At 41.6% G+C, this 22,849-nt stretch overlaps 1 protein-coding gene across 1 annotated transcript in view; it reads right to left on the bottom strand.

The window, feature by feature from the left end:
- HMBOX1 (homeobox containing 1) overlaps positions 1-22,849 on the bottom strand; it is a 397,982-nt gene that overhangs the window by 198,200 nt on the left and 176,933 nt on the right. The window contains exon 3 of the mRNA XM_053709533.1: positions 11,913-12,389. Within this exon, the coding sequence (XP_053565508.1) occupies positions 11,913-12,389 (477 nt within the window). The remainder of the gene's footprint in view (positions 1-11,912; positions 12,390-22,849) is intronic.

The raw sequence follows: 22,849 nt of genomic DNA, 5'->3' as shown, positions 1-22,849 counted from the left end.
CCATATCTTATGATAGATTTTTCTGGTAACAGGCTTCCTAGCCTGTATTAAGGTATCAATAACTGACTCTGAGAAGCCACGCTTGGATAGGATCAAGCGTTCAATCTCCATGCAGTCAGCCTCAGAGAAATTAGATTTGGATGGTTGAAAGGACCTTGTATTAGAAGGTCCTGCCTCAGAGGTAGAGACCATGGTGGACAGGACGACATGTCCACTAGGTCTGCATACCAGGTCCTGCGTGGCCACGCAGGCGCTATCAGAATCACTGATGCTCTCTCCTGTTTGATTTTGGCAATCAGTCGAGGCAGCAGCGGAATCGGTGGAAATACATAAGCCATGTTGAAGACCCAAGGGGCTGCTAGAGCATCTATCAGCGCCGCTCCCGGGTCCCTGGACCTGGATCCGTAACGAGGAAGCTTGGAGTTCTGGTGAGACGCCATGAGATCCAGTTCTGGTTTGCCCCAACGACAAATCAGTTGAGCGAACACCTCCGGATGAAGTTCCCACTCCCCCGGATGAAAAGTCTGGCGACTTAGAAAGTCCGCCTCCCAGTTCTCCACGCCTGGGATGTGGATCGCTGACAGGTGGCAAGAGTGAAACTCTGCCCAGCGAATTATCTTTGAGACTTCTAACATCGCTAGGGAACTCCTGGTTCCCCCCTTGATGGTTGATGTAAGCCACAGTCGTGATGTTGTCCGACTGAAATCTGATGAACCTCAGTGTTGCTAACTGAGGCCAAGCTAGAAGAGCCTTGAATATTGCTCTTAATTCCAGAATATTTATTGGGAGGAGTTTCTCCTCCTGAGTCCACGATCCCTGAGCCTTCAGGGAGTTCCAGACTGCGCCCCAACCTAGAAGGCTGGCATCTGTTGTTACAATCGTCCAGTCTGGCCTGCGAAAGGTCATGCCCTTGGACAGATGGACCCGAGAAAGCCACCAGAGAAGAGAATCTCTGGTCTCTTGATCCAGATTTAGTAGAGGGGACAAATCTGAGTAATCCCCATTCCACTGACTTAGCATGCATAATTGCAGCGGTCTGAGATGCAGGCGCGCAAATGGCACTATGTCCATTGCCGCTACCATTAAGCCGATTACTTCCATGCACTGAGCCACTGACGGGCGTGGAACGGAATGAAGGACACGGCAAGCATTTAGAAGCTTTGACAACCTGGACTCCGTCAGGTAAATTTTCATCTCTACCGAATCTATAAGAGTCCCTAGGAAGGAGACTCTTGTGAGTGGTGATAGAGAACTCTTTTCCGCGTTCACCTTCCACCCATGCGACCTCAGAAATGCCAGAACTATCTCTGTATGAGACTTGGCAATTTGAAAGCTTGATGCCTGTATCAGGATGTCGTCTAGATACAGAGCCACCGCTATGCCTCGTGGTCTTAGAACCGCCAGAAGTGAGCCCAGAACCTTTGTAAAGATTCTCGGGGCCGTAGCTAAGGGAAGAGCTACAAACTGGTAATGCCTGTCTAGGAAGGCAAATCTTAGGTATCGATAATGATCTTTGTGAATCGGTATATGAAGGTAGGCATCCTTTAAGTCCACTGTGGTCATGTACTGACCCTCTTGGATCATGGGTAGGATGGTTCGAATAGTTTCCATTTTGAATGATGGAACTCTTAGGAATTTGTTTAAGATCTTTAGGTCCAAGATTGGTCTGAAGGTTCCCTCTTTCTTGGGAACCACGAACAGATTTGAGTAAAATCCTAGCCCTTGTTCCGTCCGCGGAACTGGGTGGATCACCCCCATTACAAGGAGGTCTTGTACACAGCGTAGAAATGCCTCTTTATTTGGTTTGCTGATAACCTTGAAAGATGAAATCTCCCTTGTGGAGGAGAAGCTTTGAAGTCCAGAAGATATCCCTGGGATATGATCTCCAACGCCCAGGGATCCTGGACATCTCTTGCCCACGCCTGGGCGAAGAGAGAAAGTCTGCCCCCCACTAGATCCGTTTCCGGATAGGGGGCAATCCCTTCATGCTGTCTTAGGGGCAGTAGTCTGTTTTCTGGCCTGCTTGCCCTTGTTCCAGGACTGGTTAGTTTTCCAGGCCTGTCTGTAACGAGCAACAGTTCCTTCCTGTTTTGGAGCGGAGGAAGTTGATGCTGCTCCTGCCTTGAAGTTTCGAAAGGCACGAAAATTAGATTGTTTGGCCTTTGATTTGGCCCTGTCCTGAGGAAGGGTATGACCCTTACCTCCAGTAATGTCAGCGATAATTTCTTTCAAGCCGGGCCCGAATAAGGTTTGTCCCTTGAAAGGAATATTAAGCAATTTAGATTTAGAAGTCACGTCAGCTGACCAGGATTTAAGCCATAGCGCTCTGCGCGCCTGGATGGCGAATCCGGAGTTCTTAGCCGTTAGTTTAGTTAAATGTACAATGGCATCAGAAACAAAGTGCTTTAAGCTTGTCCATAATTTCATCCAATGGAGCTGTGTGAATGGCCTCTTCTAGAGACTCAAACCAGAATGCCGCAGCAGCAGTGACAGGCGCAATGCATGCAAGGGGCTGTAAGATAAAAACTTGTTGAACAAACATTTTCTTAAGGTAACCTTCTAATTTTTTATCCATTGGATCTGAAAAAGCACAACTACCCTCCACCGGGATAGTGGTACGCTTGGCTAAAGTAGAAACTGCTCCCTCCACCTTGGGGACCGTTTGCCATAAGTCCCGTGTAGTGGCGTCTATTGGAAATATTTTCCTAAATATAGGGGGTGGGGAAAAGGGCACACCAGGTCTATCCCACTCCTTGCTAATAATTTCTGTAAGCCTTTTAGGTATAGGAAAAAGTCAGTACACACCGGCACCGCATAGTATCTATCCAGCCTACATAATTTCTCTGGAATTGCAACTGTATTACAGTCATTCAGAGCCGCTAAAACCTCCCCTAGCAATACACGGAGGTTCTCAAGCTTAAATTTAAAATTAGAAATCTCTGAATCCGGTTTCCCTGGATCAGATCCGTCACCCACAGAATGAAGCTCTCCGTCCTCACGTTCTGCAAACTGTGACGCAGTATCAGACATGGCTCTCACAGCACCAGCGCGCTCTGTCCTTATCCCAGAGCTATCGCGCTTGCCTCTTAATTCTGGCAATTTAGATAATACTTCTGTCAAGGTATTATTCATAATAGTGGCCATGTCTTGTAAAGTGATTTGTATGGGCGTCTCTGATGTACTTGGCGCCACAATATCACGCGCCTCCTGAGCGGGAGGCGAAGGTACTGACACGTGAGGAGAGTTAGTCGGCATAACTTCCCCCTCGTCGTCTGGTGATAATTCTTTTATAGATAAAGACTGACCTTTATTATTTAAAGTGAAATCAATACATTTAGTACACATATTTCTATGGAGCTCCACACTGGCCTTCAAACATAATGAACAAACAGATTCATCTGTGTCAGACATGTTTAAAAAGACTAGCAATGAGACTAGCAAGCTTGGAAAACACTTTGAAATAAGTTTACAAGCACTAAATAAAACGCTACTGCGCCTTTAAGAAGCACAAAAAATTGTCACAGTTGAAATAACAATGAACCAAATCAGTTATAGCAACCAAATTTTTACAATAAATGTATTAAGTTATCAGAGCATTGCACCCACTTGCAAATGGATGATTAACCCCTTAATACCCAAAACGGATAATAATATAGAAAAAAAACGTTTTTTAACACAAACACACTGTCACAGGTCTGCTGTGACTGATTACCTCCCTCAAAATGACTTTTGAAGTCCCCTGAGCTCTCTAGAGACGTCCTGGGTCATGCAGGAAGAAACAGGAAGACAGAGACTGAATTTTTACTGCGCAAAAAAGCGCTAAAACAGGCCCCTCCCACTCATATTACAACAGTGGGAAGCCTCAGTTAACTGTTTCCATGCAGAAATATAAGTCAGCCATGTGGAAAATTCATGCCCCAATAAATTTTATCACCAAGGTACCTCACAAAAACGATTAAACATGCCAGCAACCATTTTAAAAATCTTTTTCTTTTTTAAAGAGTATGTATCTCTATTGATAAGCCTGATACCAGTCCTTCTACTGCATTTAAGACGTAATAGCAGCATTTTCTTAGTCAAATTCCATTCCTAGAAAATGACTTTACTGTATATACATTAATCAGCCTGATACCAGTCACTTCCACTGCATTTAAGGCTGTACTTACATAACATCGGTATCAGCAGTATTTTCTTAGTCAATTCCATTCCTTAGAAAAATATTTTACTGCACATACCTTATTTGCGGTGGACCCCGCACGCTATTCCCTTTCTGAAGTTACCCCACTCCTCAGAATGTGCGAGAACAGCCAGTGGATCTTAGTTACTTCTGCTAAGATCATAGAAAACACAGGCAGATTCTTCTTCCAAATACTGCCTGAGAAAAAAACAGCACACTCCGGTGCCATTTAAAAATAACAAACTTTTGATTGAAGAAATAATTAAGTTTAAAACACCACTCTCCTCTCACGACCTCCTTCTATGTTGAGGGTTGCAAGAGAATGACTGGGTATGACATGTGAGGGGAGGAGCTATATAGCAGCTCTGCTTTGGGTGATCCTCTTGCAACTTCCTGTTGGGAAGGGAATATATCCCATAAGTAATGGATGACCCGTGGACTGAATACAATTAACAAGAGAAATATATATATATATATATATATATATATATATATATAGTTTTATATTATGTTTTATATTATAGTATTATCATGATAATATAAAACACACACACACACATACATATTATATATATGGCTCAAAATTTCAAGTCCTAAAGCTACTAGTTAGACCAAAATGTTACTCGCCACTTTAGATCGCACCCACTACCCGGCCACAACTCACCCACTAGCCTAACCCCTCTTTGCCTATGTTAAAGGGACAGTAAACCTTAAAAATAATGTTATAGAATTCTGCACATAGTGCAGAATTATATAACATTATTTAGGTGCTATAGCCATAAACGCATTTTTTACCATTTAATTTGCTAAAATACGGCGCTTTTATACAGCTGGCCCGATGCGCTGACTAAAAATAACAGGCCCGCTCAGCAGAGAGCGGGTCTGTAAAAGCGCCGTATTTTAGCAAATTAAACGGTAAAAAATGCGTTTATGGCTATAGCACCTAAATAATGTTATATAATTCTGCACTATGTGCAGAATTATATAACATTATTTTTAAGGTTTACTGTCCCTTTAAGCCAATGGGAAACACCTTATAGTGCAGTAATTTTGTTATATTGTTTTTGTTTTATACCATAAATTAAATAATGCTACAATCATTAATAAATTAACAAAAATAAGCGCATAGCAGTTAGCAACATCAACTAGGGTTCTGGGGAAGACAACAGCTGGACAGAAAAAGAAAGTTGTTGAACTGCGAGAATGCAGAGAGTGCTGACATTAACGTCAGGTCATAACGGACCTGGAAAACATAATTTATGCTTACCTGATAAATTTATTTCTCTTGTAGTGTGTTCAGTCCACGGGTCATCCATTACTTATGGGATATATTCTCCTTCCCAACAGGAAGTTGCAAGAGGATCACCCAAGCAGAGCTGCTATATAGCTCCTCCCCTCACATGTCATATCCAGTCATTCGACCGAAACAAGACGAGAAAGGAGAAACTATAAGGTGCAGTGGTGACTGGAGTTATAATTTTAAATTTTAGAACCTGCCTCAAAAAAAGACAGGGCGGGCCGTGGACTGAACACACTACAAGAGAAATAAATTTATCAGGTAAGCATAAATTATGTTTTCTCTTGTTAAGTGTGTTCAGTCCACGGGTCATCCATTACTTATGTGATACCAATACCAAAGCTAAGTACACGGATGATGGGAGGGACAAGGCAGGAACATTAAACAGAAGGAACCACTGCCTGTAGAACCTCTCTCCCAAAACCAGCCTCCGAAGAAGCGAAAGTGTCAAATTTGTAAAATTTGGAAAAAGTATGAAGTGAAGACCAAGTTGCATCCTTGCAAATCTGTTCAACAGAGGCCTCATTCTTAAAGGCCCAGGTGGAAGCCACAGCTCTAGTGGAATGAGCTGTAATTCTTTCAGGAGGCTGCTGTCCAGCAGTCTCATAGGCTAAACGTATTATGCTACGAAGCCAAAAAGAGAGAGAGGTAGCCGAAGCCTTTTGACCCCTCCCTCTGTCCAGAGTAAACGACAAACAGAGAAGAAGTTTGTCGAAAATCTTTAGTTGCCTGTAAGTAGAACTTCAGAGCACGGACCACGTCTAGATTATGCAAAAGACGTTCCTTCATTGAAGAAGGATTAGGACATAACGATGGAACAACAATCTCTTGATTGATATTCCTGTTAGAAACAACCTTAGGTAAAAACCCAGGTTTAGTACGAAGAACTACCTTGTCTGAATGAAAGATCAGATAAGGAGAATCACAATGTAAGGCAGATAACTCAGAGACTCTTCGAGCCGAGGAAATAGCCATCAAAAACAGAACTTTCCAAGATAAAAGCTTAATAGCAATGGAATGAAGGGGTTCAAACGGAACACCCTGAAGAACTTTAAGAACCAAGTTTAAGCTCCACGGAGGAGCAACAGCTTTAAACACAGGTTTAATTCTAGCCAAAGCCTGACAAAAGGCCTGGACGTCTGGATGCTCTGCCAGAAGTTTGTGTAAAAGAATAGACAGAGCTGAAATCTGTCCCTTTAGCGAACTAGCGGATAAACCCTTTTCTAAACCCTCTTGCAGAAAAGCTAATATCCTAGGAATCCTAACCTTACTCCATGAGTAACTCTTGGATTCGCACCAATATAAATATTTACGCCATATCTTATGGTAAATTTTTCTTGTCACAGGTTTCCGAGCCTGTATTAATGTATCAATAACCGAATCCGAAAACCCACGTTTTGATAGAATCAAGCATTCAATTTCCAGGCAGTCAGCCTCAGAGAAATTAGGTTTTGATGGTTGAAAGGACCCTGAATTAGAAGGTCCTGCCTCAGAGGAAGAGACCATGGTGGACAGGACGACATGTCCACTAGGTCTGCATACCAGGTCCTGCGTGGCCACGCAGGCGCTATCAGAATTACCGATGCTCTCTCCTGTTTGATCCTGGCAATCAGCCGAGGTAGCAACGGAAATGGTGGAAACACATAAGCTATGTTGAAAACCCAAGGGGCTGCTAATGCATCTACCAGCACCGCTCCCGGGTCCCTGGACCTGGATCCGTAACAAGGAAGCTTCGCGTTCTGGCGAGATGCCATGAGATCCAGATCCGGTTTGCCCCAACGACAAATCAGTTGAGCAAATACCTCCGGGTGAAGTTCCCACTCTCCCGGATGAAAAGTCTGGCGACTTAGGAAATCCGCCTCCCAGTTCTCTACGCCTGGGATGTGAATCGCTGACAGGTGGCAAGAGTGAGACTCTGCCCAGCGAATTATCTTCGAGACTTCCAACATCGCTAGGGAACTCCTGGTTCCCCCTTGATGATTGATGTAAGCCACAGTCGTGATATTGTCCGACTGAAATCTGATGAACCTCAGCTTTGCTAACTGAGGCCAAGCCAGAAGAGCACTGAATATTGCCCTTAATTCTAGAATGTTTATTGGGAGGAGTTTCTCCTCCTGAGTCCACGATCCCTGAGCCTTCAGGGAATTCCAGACTGCTCCCCAGCCTAGAAGGCTGGCATCCGTTGTTACAATCGTCCAATCTGGCCTGCGAAAGGTCATTCCTTTGGACAGATGAACCGGTGACAACCACCAGAGAAGCGAATCTCTGGTCTCCTGGTCCAGATTTAGCAAAGGGGACAGATCTGAGTAATCCCCGTTCCATTGACTGAGCATGCATAGTTGCAGCGGTCTGAGATGCAGGCGCGCAAATGGCACTATGTCCATTGCCGCTACCATTAAGCCGATTACCTCCATGCACTGAGCTACCGATGGGCTTGGAATGGAATGAAGGACACGGCAAGCATTGAGAATCTTTGATAACCTGGACTCCGTCAGGTAAATCTTCATCTCTACAGAATCTATAAGAGTCCCTAGAAAAGGAACCCGTGTGAGTGGTAACAGAGAACTCTTTTCCACGTTCACTTTCCACCCATGCGACCTCAGAAATGCTAGAACTATCTCTGTATGAGACTTTGCATTCTGAAAATTTGACGCTTGTATCAGAATGTCGTCTAGGTACGGAGCCACCGCTATGCCTCGTGGTCTTTGTACCGCCAGAAGTGAGCCCAGAACCTTCGTAAAAATTCTCGGGGCCGTGGCTAACCCGAAGGGAAGAGCCACAAACTGGTAATGCCTGTCTAGAAAGGCAAACCTCAGGTACCGATAATGATCTTTGTGAATCGGTATATGAAGGTAAGCATCCTTTAAGTCCACCGTGGTCATATATTGACCCTCTTGGATCATGGGTAGGATGGTTCGAATGGTTTCCATCTTGAACGATGGCACCCTTAGGAATTTGTTTAAGATCTTTAAGTCCAAGATTGGTCTGAAGGTTCCCTCTTTTTTGGGAACCACAAATAGATTTGAGTAAAATCCTTGTCCCTGTTCCGATCGCGGAACTGAGTGGATCACCCCCATGATTAAGAGGTCTTGTACACATTGAAGAAAAGCCTCTCTCTTTACTAGGTTTGTCGATAACCTCGAAAGATGGAACCTCCCTTGTGGAGGAAAGGATTTGAAATCCAGAAGGTATCCCTGAGATATAATCTTTAACGTCCAGGGATCCTGCACATCTCTTGCCCAAGCCTGGGCAAAGAGAGAAAGTCTGCCCCCCACTAAATCCGTCTCTGGATATGGGGCCCTGACTTCATGCTGTCTTAGGGGCGGGAGTAGGCTTTCTGGCCTGCTTGCCCTTGTTCCATGACTGGTTGCCTTTCCAACCTTGTCTGTAACGAGCAGTAGTTCCTTCCTGTTTTGGAGCGGAGGAAGTCGATGCTGCTCCTGCCTTGAAGTTACGAAAGGCATGAAAATTAGACTGTTTGGCCTTTGGTTTGGCCCTGTCCTGAGGAAGGGCGTGGCCCTTACCTCCCGTAATGTCAGCAATAATTTCCTTCAAGCCGGGCCCGAATAAGGTCTGCCCTTTGAAAGGAATGTTAAGTAGTTTAGACTTGGAAGTTACATCCGCTGACCAGGATTTAAGCCAGAGCGCTCTGCGCGCCAGTATGGCGAATCCGGAATTTTTAGCCGTAAGTTTGGTTAGATGTACTACGGCATCTAAAACAAACGCATTAGCTTGCTTAAGGGTTCTAACTTTGCTCAAGGCCTCATCCAGCTGCAGCCGTGACAGGCGCAATGCATGCAAGAGGCTGCAATATAAAACCCTGTTGAACAAACATTTTCTTAAGATAACCCTCTAATTTTTTATCCATTGGATCTGAGAAAGCACAGCTATCCTCCACCGGGATAGTGGTACGCTTGGCTAACGTAGAAACTGCTCCCTCCACCTTAGGGACCGTCTGCCATAAGTCTCGTGTGGTGGCGTCTATAGGGAACATTTTTCTAAATATCGGAGGAGGGGAAAAAGGCACACCGGGTCTATCCCACTCCTTACTGATAATTTCTGTAAGTCTTTTTGGTATAGGAAAAACGTCAGTACACACCGGTACCACATAGTATCTATCCAACCTACACAATTTCTCTGGAATTGCCACCGTGTCGCAATCATTCAGAGCCGCTAATAACTCCCCTAGTAACACACGGAGGTTCTCAAGCTTAAATTTAAAATTTGAAATTTCTGAATCCGGTCTCCCCGAATCAGAACCGTCACCGACAGAATGACGCTCACCGTCCTCATGTTCTGCAAGTTGTGACGCAGTATCAGACATGGCTCTCGTGTCATCAGCGCGCTCTGTCCTTAACCCAGAGCTATCGCGTTTGCCCCTTAATTCGGGCATATTATATAATACTTCTTTCATAACATTAGCCATATCATGTAAAGTGATTTGTAAGGGCCTAGATGTACTAGGTGTCTCAATCCTACGCATCTCCCGAGCGGGAGACGCAGGTACTGACACGTGAGGAGAGTTAGGCGGCATAACTTCCCCCTCGTTGTCTGGTGATAGCTTCTTTATCGGTACAGATTGACTTTTATTCAAAGCAATATCAATACAATTGGTACACATCGTTCTATTGGGCTCCACATTGGCTTTTGAACATGATGAACAAACAGTTTCCTCTGAATCAGACATGTTAAAACAGACTTAGCAATGAAAATAACAAGCTTGGAAATCACTTTCAATAAGTTTTACAAGCAATATAAAAAACGCTGCAGCGCTTCAAAAATACAGATATAATTAAACAATTCTTAACAAGAAGTGTACTATTAGCAGAGGATTGCACCCATTAGCAAAAGGATGATTAACCCCTCGATACCCAAAACGGAAAAAACAGATATCAATTAAGATTTAACGCTTTTAATCACAGTCAGCACACTGTCACAGATCTGCTGTGACTGATTACCCCCCTCACAAATGAAATTTGCAGACCCCTGAGCTCTCTAGAGACGTCCTGGATCAAGGAGGAAGAAGCAGAAAGACTGCAATAATTTTAACTGCGCAATAAGGCGCTAAAACAAGGGCCCTCCCACTCCAATAACAACAGTGGGAGCCCTGATATAACGGTTTCCATGCAGAAAAATATGTTAGCCATGTGGAAAAAATCATGCCCAAAGCGATTTATCACCAAAGTACCTCACAAAAAAAACGAATAACATGCCAGTAAACGTTTTATTAAAAAACAACATTTTTCAATGTCATGCAAAGCTATAACTAAGCCTGCTACCAGTCGCTACCACTGCAGAGAAGGCTTAAGTATTATTTCAGTGTTAACAGTATTTTCTCAGTCAAATTCTAGTCCCTAGAATATAACTCGACTGCGCATAGATTTATCAGCCTGATACCAGTTGCTACTACTGCATTTAAGGCTGTACTTACATCATACGGTAACAGCAGTATTTTCTTAGTCAATTCCATTCCCAGAAAATAAAGTACCGCACATACCTCATTTGCGGAGGACCCCGCATGCTATTCCCAGTCTGAAGTTACCCCACTCCTCAGAATGTCGAGAACAGCCAGTGGATCTTAGTTACGCCTGCTAAGATCATAGATAAAAAACGCAGGCAGTTTCTTCTTCCAAATACTGCCTGAGATAGAAAAACAGCACACTCCGGTGCCATTTAAAATAACAAACTTTTGATAGAAGAATAGTTAATAGTTAAGTAAAAACGCCAGCTCCTCTCGCGACCTCCTTCTTTGTTGAGGGTTGCAAGAGAATGACTGGATATGACATGTGAGGGGAGGAGCTATATAGCAGCTCTGCTTGGGTGATCCTCTTGCAACTTCCTGTTGGGAAGGAGAATATATCCCATAAGTAATGGATGACCCGTGGACTGAACACACTTAACAAGAGAAACATTGTTTTATAATTATCATCTCTCATCTATCTTTCTTTACTCCCTCCTCTCTACAATCTCTCTTTTTACCTCCTCCCTTCTCTCTCAGACCATATCTTCTTTACACTCTCTCTCCTCTCGCATATCTTTTCTTTCTATTTTTTCTTTACACTCTTTCTTAACGCTATTTTTTTTACACTTTCACTTTTCCTCTCCAATCTCTCTCTCTCTGCCCAGGGTCCCTATAGCCCTAGAGGAATATCACATCCTTGCCCTTTCATGGATATATAATATCCCTTTAAATAATATTTGTAGCAGGTAGCCCCCCAACATTCACTCACTAACTTTCACTCGCCACTTTTAAATTTTTACTTGCCAATGGCAAAATATACTGGCTTAAGTTGATTTAAGCAGACTAGTTCTAAAAAGCTAATTTACAATTCCAGTCATGGAAAACTGCATATATACTAAAGTAGATTTGTGGAACCTAGGGCTAATTTTTCTTATTCTTATTAAATACAATTGTATTTGAACACAAACATTACTGACCTCATTAATTCCTCCACTTTGTCATCAACATCTAGATCCTCCTCTGAAGCTTCAAAGCTATACGACCTGGTGCCGATGCTGTTTGCATGGTAGCGAGTTGGTGACAACTTCCCATTGGATGTTGGGAGCCTCTCATTGCTCTCTCTCCCATTCTGATTGGTAGTGCATGGTTGTGGAGAGGTGTCACAGCTGTTGCTTGGTGACGGGGACATTCCACAGTGTAGGGTCTGTGTGGAAGCCGTGACTGTTGAGGAAGATGCCGCAACATTATTGGTATTGTTACTGTACGAACTGGTTCCATAGCTTGACCTCCTTCCAAACTTGTCACTGTGCTCTTGATCAAGACGGTCTAAAGTGTCAAGTGCATGGAGGATTTCATGCTTGGTCATTCCTGTGCGTCTTAAGCGTTGGAGCAGGTCTATCTGCTCTATGGTAAATCTAGGTTCATCTGTGTAATGTGACATTGTTTCTGGCAGACTACAAGTTAAAATGAGAATACAATGAACATTTTGGGCTACAATAACAACAAATATAGTCAGTAGTATTTAGTAAGAACTGCTCTGGTTTATAGCATTTGTACCTATTTAGAAAAGGTAAAGCATTTTAAAAAAAGAGGCTACTTAAAGGGACAGTCTACTCCAAAAATGTTATTGCTTAAAAAAAAAATTGAAAATCCCTTTATTACCTATTCCCCAGTTTTGCACATTCATCATGGTTATATTAATATACTGCTTACCTCTAATTACCTTGTATCTAATCCTCTTCTGACAGCCCCCTTATCACATGGCTATTTATTTATTATCCATTGACTTGCAATTTAGCCAATTAGTGCAGTGTCATGCACAACTCCACGGGAGAGAACACAATGTTATCTATATGGCCTAATTGAACTAGCAGTCTTTTGTTGTGAAAAGCAAATAAAAAAAGCATGTGATAAGAGGCTGTCTGTAGTGGCTCAGAAAAAGGCAGAAATTTAGAGGTTTAAATGTTATAAAGTATATTAATATAACAATGTTGGTTGTGCAAAGCTGGGGAATGGGTAGTAAAGGGATTTTCTATTTTTAAATTTTGACAAATTTGTATCAAGACAAAAAACATAATTTAAAACTGTAATGGTTTTCATTGTTTCTCATTTCAGGTCTATACTCAAAAGTGATGGCAAAAAGACTGATCATTAAAATGTTTATTGATGCAATGATGTTCATAAATATTTTAATCTGCCCCCCACCAACTCCGCCCCCCCCCCCCGGTCAGATTTTTGTTGGGCCTGGTAACATTTCCCTCTGTCAGCCAATAATTTGCTGTGCTACACTGCAAACTGGTTTCAATGAGTTAGGATTTGTTATTGTTTAATACAAGCTCGTGTTTACGAGTGGCATTATGCATGCGCATCCTCTTTCACAAGGGGAGTTCAAATGACGTAACGGTAAACAGTGAATGGAAACTCTTGTTACACCAATCGCAACACCTTCAATTACCCCTGGAGGACAGGAAAAGAGTCCTGAACAGTCCTCTAACACATCTCAAGAGCCATTTACAGAGACCCTTAGACAGGAATTTGGCAACCATGACTCCACTTTACCTACTGAGGTTGTGCAATAAGTTTTGTAGAAATGTAATTAGATAGTGTTGTTATGAGTAACTGTACTTTGTAATGTGTTTTTTTCTGTGTATTGCAACACTTTTCGCAGAACAGTTAACAAGAGCTCTGAGGACGCGTTAACACATGTTAATATTAATTGCGCTCAAGAGATCACATTTACTTTGAACTTGTAATACGAACGAAAAACCTGACGCGCGCAAACACCCGTGATAAACCCCTCATCGCTTGCACATAACTGTTAGCGCTCCATCCTTAATATGGCCCTTTATGTGGAATTACATGTTCAGTTTAATGCCTATTTAAGTTCTAAAATATTTTTATTTTTTAATAAATGGACATTGCAGCGCTAAAACTTTCTTAAAGAGACATTAATCAATAAAAAATGCTAAATAGAATGATGTATTCAAAACCAAAAAAATTAGACTGAGAATAATATGTATATGCAACATTAAAATGATATTAGTTGTTTAAATATTGAAAAAATAAGTGCCCATAAAGTAATGTGTGTCGCCATGTTCTAACTAACCTTTGTTTCCGCCTCTACGGAGGTAAATTAGGGACAGTTATTAATCAGTTAAAATGATTAAAATAAACTCTATGCATTAGAACATAAATCATCAAGAGCTAATATTTATGCAGACGGCATGATAAAATGTAAAAAATACAATTAAAATCCTACACAGCTGTATAACAATAAACACAATCTGTCTCATTTAAAACATTAATCTTTTTCTTTAAGTTTTTTTTTACATGACAATCTAATTTGTTCATGTAGTCGCCTACCTATTAACATTCTGCACCTTAGCGTTTTACTAATAAGAAGAGAACAAGCACAATTTAATTGTACCCCAAAGAGTTTGCAATCTTGTTACTGCACCTAAGTCCCAGCCACAAACAAATTAAAGTGCTGCTCTAGGAAAGGAACACATATCCTAATGCAGTTACAAATCACTGAGGGCTTCTTGACAAATGGCTGCTTATTAACCAGATCTAACTTGCATTAAAACTACAGGCGCAGGGTATCTGTATCAAGGAAATGCAATATGACTGCACAATCTAGATTTTGAACAATGCTACACTAAAATACATCACTCAAACTCTGGGCGTTTATCTAATAACAGCACAGACTAAGCAAGGCTTATTCTCACTATAGGACTGCCACCTATAAAGGAGTATAATTAAAGGGACATTAAACACGGAGATGATAATATAAAATGATAAATTATATAAATATGTCCCCCTTTCCTGTAATTCCATTCTAAAATGGTGAGCTTTTCAGTTCCTGTGAGAAATGGAAGTGCAGAACACTGTTAAATTCCATACAGCCGTTAGCTGCTCCTTCTAGTGACCTATAACTGTCACTAATTGGCCACAGAGAAGGTAACCTAAGTTACAACATGGCAGCCCCCATTGTTTTATAGACACTAAAACTTTACACTTATTTTATCAATATTCAAACAGCTAATGAAACTTTAAAAAATACATCTACATGTTATTCTCAGACTAATCTTTTCCATGAATGCTTCATTGTATCTAGCATTTATTTAGTGTTTAATTTGGCTTTAATAACATAGGCCAAAAACCATTAAGCAATTAGGCAAACATATTAAAGGGACAAAAAAAAACGCCATTTCTTTCATGTAATTGGCAAGAGTCCATGAGCTTGTGACATATGGGATATACAATCCTACCAGGAGGGGCAAAGTTTCCCAAACCTCAAAATGCCTATAAATACACCCCTCACCACACCCACAAGTCAGTTTTACAAACTTGCCTCCCTATGGAGGTGGTGAAGTAAGTGTGTGCTTGATTTGTATGATTTCTTTTATGATAAGCGCTTCTAAGCATTCTGAAGCCCAATTCCTCTCAGAGTACAGTGTTTGTCAGAGGGATGTGAAGAGAGTATTGCCTATTGATTTTATGGTTTCCCTCGCGGGGAATCTTTTCAAGGGTTCTCTGTTATTGGTCGTACAGATTCATCTCCTACCTCCCTTTTCAGATCTCTTATATACCATTACCTCTGCTGATAGTTTTCAGTACTGGTTTGGCTATCTGCTATATGTGCATGGGTGTCTTTCGGTAAGTATGTATTATTATTTAGGACTCTCTCAGCTATGGTTTGGAGCTTTATGTATTAATATAAAGTTTTAAATATATGCATTTTACTTATATGTGCAATGAGTCAGGTCTATGTATATTTCCCTTTGCAGTCTAAACCGTTTCAGTATAGGAATCATGTTTGGGAAGTTTATTTAAACTGTTTTCATACCTGGGGTTCAGTCTTTTTCAATATGACCTTCATTTTTCTCTCAGACAAATCTAGGCTAGTGAGGGCGCAAAATGCTGTTTTTTATTGCGTCATTTTTGGCGCCAATTTTTTTGCCACAAAGTTGCACCTTAGATGGCGCAAAATTCGTCATTTCCAGCGTCTCTGTTGATGCTAGTTGTTTTGGCAGGAAATCGTGTTTGTTATGACGAGAGCTGTGTCATTTCCTGGTCTTCTGCGCCAAATTTTTTTTTGCCCAATGTGTCATTCTTGGCGCAAAATTTTAGTTATTTTACCCCTCTCCCTCTATCGCTCACTGTTTTCATGAACTTTGAAAGCTATTATGCTTGCTTTTGTTTTTCTCTACTGAAACTGTTACATTGTGGAAATTTAAAGTTTTGCTTAATGTTATTTTTCTTTTTCTGTTACATTTTGCGAGATGTCTAATTCTTAACCTGAATCTGATGTTACTGTAGAAACTATGATGCCCTGGAACACAATTCTACAAAGCTGTGTTCTTTTCATTTTTTAAGCTGCTGTTATTTCTTCAGCTCAATTATGTGGAATTTATTTATTATGTTTTATGCTAGCAATGTTTCTACATGTACAATAACATTTACTGTTTTTTACATATTTAGTTCATGTACTTGATTTAATCTGCAATCATCACATGTTGCTTATATCATAAAAGGTTATGACTGCTATTATGCCTTTAAGTAAACTTACCAGGTCTGTTCAAAATTGTTAAGATTTAATTAATTTTGTTCTGACCGACAGCATATTTAAGTTGATTCTACTGATGAAGGTTTGTTTGGCTCAAAGGATCCTGTAACAGACAATTTGTTAAAATTCTCCTTATTTTTCATTTAAACATTTTTTGCTCTTTGTTAAGGAAATTTTTCTATTTATAGCTTTTAGGAGTCTAGTCCTCCTATTAACTTTCACCTAGATTACGAGTTTTGCGTTAGCGGCTGTGCGGTGCTAAAGAGCAGTTTTCACTCACTGCTTACTTTCCTACATTGCTGGTATTACGAGTTTTTACAAACCCTTCGTTAAAAGACTAGAAGTGAGCATTGAGCAAAATTTTGCTCATTACCGCACTCCAATACCAGCGCTGCTTAAGTTAGCGGTGAGCAGGTAAAATGTGCTGGTGCACGATTTCCCCATAGGAATCAACGGGGAGAGCCGGCTGAAAAAAAGTCTAACACCTGCCAAAAAGCAGCGTAAAACTCCTTAACGTAGCCCCATTGATTCCTATGGGGAAATAAAATTTATGTCTACACCTAACACCCTAACATGAACCCCAAGTCTAAACACCCCATAATCTTACACTTATTAACCCTAATCTGCCACCCCCGACATTGCCGACACCAGTGACGTCAGAGGCTGGTGAGGCAGTGGCTAGGATACACCTTCATTCTTTAGATATCCTTTGTTGAAGAAATAGCAATGAACATGGGTGAGCCAATCACATGAGGTATCTATGTGCAGCCACCAAGCAGCAGCTACTGAGCATATTTAGATATGATTTGCAACAAAGGATATCAAAATAATGAAGAAATTTAGATATTAGATGTAAATTGGAAAGTTATTTAAATTTGCATATGGGTTTCAAATGGGTTTCATGTCCCTTTAAATGGTGTCTTGGAAAACTGGTCAACTTAGTAAACATCTGATTTTAGTCTAAGAGGATTGTAACAGAAACTCTTGCCAGATAACACAATGCTTGCTCTGATTATTAAAATATGTTTAAAACATACTTTTTACTTTAATGCTGCAAATTATGCTTATAGATTCTTTCATTATTCAGTAAATATAAAAATGTCTTGATCCAGTGGCGGCTGGTGAAATTAAAAGATGGTGGGGTGCTTGACCCCACCCCTTTAAATAAAGCCACACCATCAGATGGCACTACCAATTCATTAATTAAATCAATAAAAGGTAGACAGAAACACAGAAAAGCACTCGGGGGGAAAGGGAGAGAGAGACGGGGGGAGAGAGACACAGAGGGTTAGAGAGAGAGAGAGACACAATCACACACAGAGGGTTAGAGAGAGAGAGAGAGAGAGACACACAATCACACACAGAGGGTTAGAGAGAAAGAGAGAGAGAGACACAATCACACACAGAGGGTTAGAGAAAGAGAGACACAATGACACACAGAGGGTTAGAGAGAGAGAAAGAGAGACACAATCACACACAGAGTGTTAGAGAGAGAGAGAAATAGAGAGAGACACAATCATACACAGAGGGTTAGAGAGAGAGAGAGAAAGAGAGAGACACAATCTCACACAGAGGGTTAGAGAGAAAGAGAGAGACAATCATACACAGAGGGTTAGAGAGAGAGAGACAATCACACACAGAGGGTTAGAGAGAGAGAGAGAGAGAGAGAAAGAAACACAATCACACACAGAGGGTTAGAGAGAGAGAGAAAGAGAGACACAATCACACAGAGGGTTAGAGAGAAAGAGAGAGACACACAATCACACACAGAGGGTAAGAGAGAAAGAGAGAGAGAGAGAGAAAGAAAGAGAGACACAATCGCACACAGAGGGTTAGAGAGAGAAAGAAAGACACAATCACACACAGAGGGTTAGAGAGAGAGAGAGAGAGAGAAAGAGAAAGAGAGAGACACAATCACACACAGAGGGTTAGAGAGAGAGAGAGAAAGAGAGAGACACAATCACACACAGAGGGTTAGAGAGAGAGAGAAAGAGAGAGACACAATCACACACAGAGGGTGAGAGAGAGAAAGAGAGACACAAGCATACACAGAGGGTTAGAGAGAGAGACACAATCACACACAGCGGGTGAGAGAGAAAGAGAGAGACACAATCACACACAGAGGGTTAGAGAGAGAGAAAGAGACACAATCACACACAGAGGGTGAGAGAGAAAGAGAGAGAGACACAATCACACACATAGGGTTAGAGAGAGAGACAGAGAGAGAGAGACACAATCATACACAGAAGGTTAGAGAGAAAGAGAGACACAATTACACACAGAGGGTTAGAGAGAGACACAATCACACACAGAGGGTTAGAGAGAGAGAGACACACACAATCACACACACAGGGTTAGAGAGACACATAAGGGATGAGAGTCAGAGGGGGAGGAAGAGAGACAGAGAGAGAAAGAGACCATGGGGGAGAACAACACATAAGGAGAGAGATGGATAGAGAGAGAGAGAGACACACACACACACACACACAAGGGGGGGGGGGAGAGGGACCACTGCATTTTTAAGTAATAAAACAGCAGAGTTACAGAGAATTCAGAAAATGAGTCTATAATTTAGTGTGAAGTACAGAGGCAAGCTGCTAAGTTAGTGGGTGTAAAGTTTGAGTAAACAAAATACAAAAACGACCCTGCTGTAAAAGAGTAAAAAAACACTAATCCACATTTATTAAATTATCATTTTCACTATCAGAATCCCTTTCAGTAAAATCTTACTTTAATAAGATGTGGCTGAAACACTGCTCTCTGTGCCTCTCTCCTGGTCTGGAAGGATTCAGGAAGTGACAGTGGCACATTTCACTGCACTTAGAGGGGAAGAACAGAACTCTCTTTTTCACTTTAGCAAAGCTGGCAGGTTCACAGGACAGCAACAAAACATATGAAAGTTGTTTTTTTCCGTTTTTGTTTTGTTTTATATGATTTAACATCCAGCCCCAACCCTATGTTCCACTTACTAATGCCTCTCGCTGGATTGGTTCAGCCCAAATAGGACTGCCTCAAATAAGCAGTTAATGGGTCATGCAATGATCTTAACCACTTTCATCCAGTAGGTGGCGCAGCATGTTGTGTAATGGTGGGCAGACCTGCTTGTGCCTCTTCATTGCACAACATATAGCTGTGAGAAAAAAAAATGCTGGGGAAAAAAAATTACAATTTTTTTTTTTAAGCACTGCCTCACCTGCCTCTAGTGACTGCACATCACTGGCCGACACCTACATTATAATTATTAACCCCTAATCTGCCGCTCCGGACACAGTGGCCACCTACATTATACTTATGAACACCGAATCTGCTGCCCCCAACATCGCCAACACCTACATTATATTTATTAACCCCTAATCTGCCACCCCCAAAGTCACCGCCACCTACCTACACTTATTAATTCCTAATCTGCCGCCCCAACTATATTAAAGTTATTAACCCCTAAACCTAAGTCTAACCCTAAACCTAACACCCCCTAACTTAAATATAATTTAAATAAATCTAAATAAATATTCCTATCATTAACTACATCATTCCTATTTAAAACTAAATACTTACCTATTAAATAAACCCTAAGCTAGCTACAATATAACTAATAGTTACATTGTAGCTAGCTTAGGGTTTATTTTTATTTTACAGGCAAGTTTGTATTTATTTGAACTAGGTAGAATAGTTATTAAATAGTTATTAACTATTTAATAACTACCTAGAAAAATAAATACAAATTTACCTGTAAAATAACACCTAACACTACACTATAATTAAATAAATTACATAAATTAAAAACAATTCAATAAATTAAATTAGCTAAAGTACAAAAAACAAACAATAAATTGCAGAAAATAATAAAAAAATTACAGAAATTTAAACTAATTACAACTAATCTAATAGCTCTATTAAAATAAAAAAAGCCCCCCCAAAATAAAAAAAACTCCTAGCCTAAACTAAACTACCAATAGCCCTTAAAAGGGCCTTTTGCGGGGCATTGCCCCAAAGTAATCAGCTCTTTTACCTGTAAAAAATACAACCAACCCCCCCAACAGTAAAACCCACCACCCACACAACCAACCCCCCAAATAAAATACTATCTAAAAAAACCTAAGCTCCCTAGGGCATTTGGATGGGCATTGCTCTTAAAAGGGCAGTTAGCTCTTTTGACGCCCAAACCCTAATCTAAAAAATAAAACCCACCCAATAAAAAAAAAAACCTAACACTAAACCCCTGAAGATCGACTTACCGGGAGATGTCTTTGTCCTAGCCGGGCGAAGTGGTCCTCCAGACGGGCAGAAGTCTTCATCCAAGCCGGCCAGAAGTGGTCCTCCAGACAGGCAGAAGTCTTCATCCAGACGGCATCTTCTATCTTCATCCATCCAGCGCGGAGCGAGTCCATTTTCAAGACATACGACGCGGAGCATCCTCTTCATCCGACGACTAACACAGAATGAAGGTACCTTTAAGTGAAGTCATCCAAGATGGCGTACCTTATAATCTGATTGGCTGATAGAATTCTATCAGCCAATCGGAATTAATGTAGAAAAAATCCTATTGGCTGATCCAATCAGCCAATAGAATGCAAGCTCAATCCTATTGGCTGATTTGATCAGCCAATAGGATTGAACTTCAATCCTATTGGCTGATTGCATCAGCCAATAGGATTTTTCTACCTTAATTCCGACTGGAGTTTTGTTTTTCTACTTGTATCTTTTCATCAGAATCTCCATAGGGCTCTTGATGTTTAACAGGGAAGAACTTTCTGCTATCAAGCAGAACATTGTCCAGGAGGAGGAAAACTAAGTATTGAGACTGCGCCGGCAACACACTGGCAGAACACAAGAATGGCGGCTTACCCGTGTGTCTAATAACGGTGAAACCTTGAGTGAAGAGTGTATTAACACTAGTGTCTTTGAACCGTATATTCTCGGACTTGAAGGTTTCATATGATTCGACATTGTAGCTTGCTTTCTGCTAATTGAGTCCCTCCCCATGGCTATCAGGGAACATTTTCTTTGTTTCGCTGTTTGTCTTCCAAGATAACAGTTTAATGTCAACATTATGCATGGGCACAAACAGAACCTGCTGCAACACACTAAGAACAAGATTGAGACTCCATGGCAGAGCCATCTTTCTAAAACACAGGTCTGATCCTAGTCAGAGCCTTAACGAAGGACTGCACATCCGGAAGCTCAGCTAATCTCTTGTGTAGCAACACTGAGAGGGCCAATATCTGTCCCTTCAGGGAACTAGCATATAGACCCTTCTCCAGTCCATCCTAGAGAAAAGATACAATTCTGGCAACTTTAACCTTATGCCAAGAAAAACGACGCTCCTCACACCAGTGCAGGTAAGTCTGCTACACCTTATGGTAGATGCGTCAAGTAACTGGCTTACGAGCTTGAAAGACACTCTCAGAGAAACCTCTCCTGGCTAAGACTAAGCGTTCAATCTCCATGCAGTCAGCCTCAGAGAATCTAGATATTGAAGAAGGAAGGGACCCTGTATCAGCAGGTCCCTGCGACAAGGTAACCTCCACAGAGGAGATGAGGACATCCCCACCAGATCCGCGAACCAAGACCTTCGCAGCCAATATGGAGCAATTAAAATCACTGATGCTTGCTTCTGTTTGATGCGGGCCACCACACGAGGGAGAAGAGGTAATGGAGGAAAGAGATATAGGAGTCTGAACCTCCATGGAACGGCTAGGGCATCTATTAGAACAGCTTGAGGATCTCTCGATCTCGACCCATACTTGGGTAGTTTGGCATTGAGACGGGAGGCCATGAGTTCTATCTCCGGCATCCCCCATCTGCTGCATATCTCTGCAAAGACCTTGGGGTGGAGAGACCATTCTGCTGAGGAAGTCTGCTTCCCAGTTGTCCACACCCGAAATGTGGATCGCTGAAAGCGTACAGTTGTGGGCCTCCGTCTATTCTAGGATTTGAGCTACTTCTCTCATCACTAAGGAACTTCTCGTTCCTCCCTGATGGTTGATATAGGCTACCAAAGTTATATTGTCTGATTGAAATCTGATAAACTGGGACAAACCCAGAAGGGGCCAAGTCTTCAGAGCACTGAAGATTACCCGGAGTTCCAAGATATTGATCAGAAGAGTGGACTCCTCCTGAGTACACAGCCCCTGTGCCTTCCTGGCTCCCCAGCCGGATAGACTGGTGTCTGTAGTCACAATCTCCCAGGACGGTCTCAAGAAGCACGTACAAGACACCATGAGTCCAATTACCCCAATACACTGGGCCACCGAAGGTCTCAAGGAGGCCTGGAGGGCAAGACATTCTGTTGTTAGCTTGCAACGTCTCTGATCTGTTAGAAAGATCTTCATGGACAATGAGTCT

The sequence above is a fragment of the Bombina bombina genome, chromosome 4, assembly GCF_027579735.1.
Source record: "Bombina bombina isolate aBomBom1 chromosome 4, aBomBom1.pri, whole genome shotgun sequence".
In the NCBI taxonomy this organism is placed as follows: Eukaryota; Metazoa; Chordata; class Amphibia; order Anura; family Bombinatoridae; genus Bombina; species Bombina bombina.
Note: the sequence above shows the minus strand (reverse complement) of the source record. Positions and strands in the feature narration are given on the sequence as shown.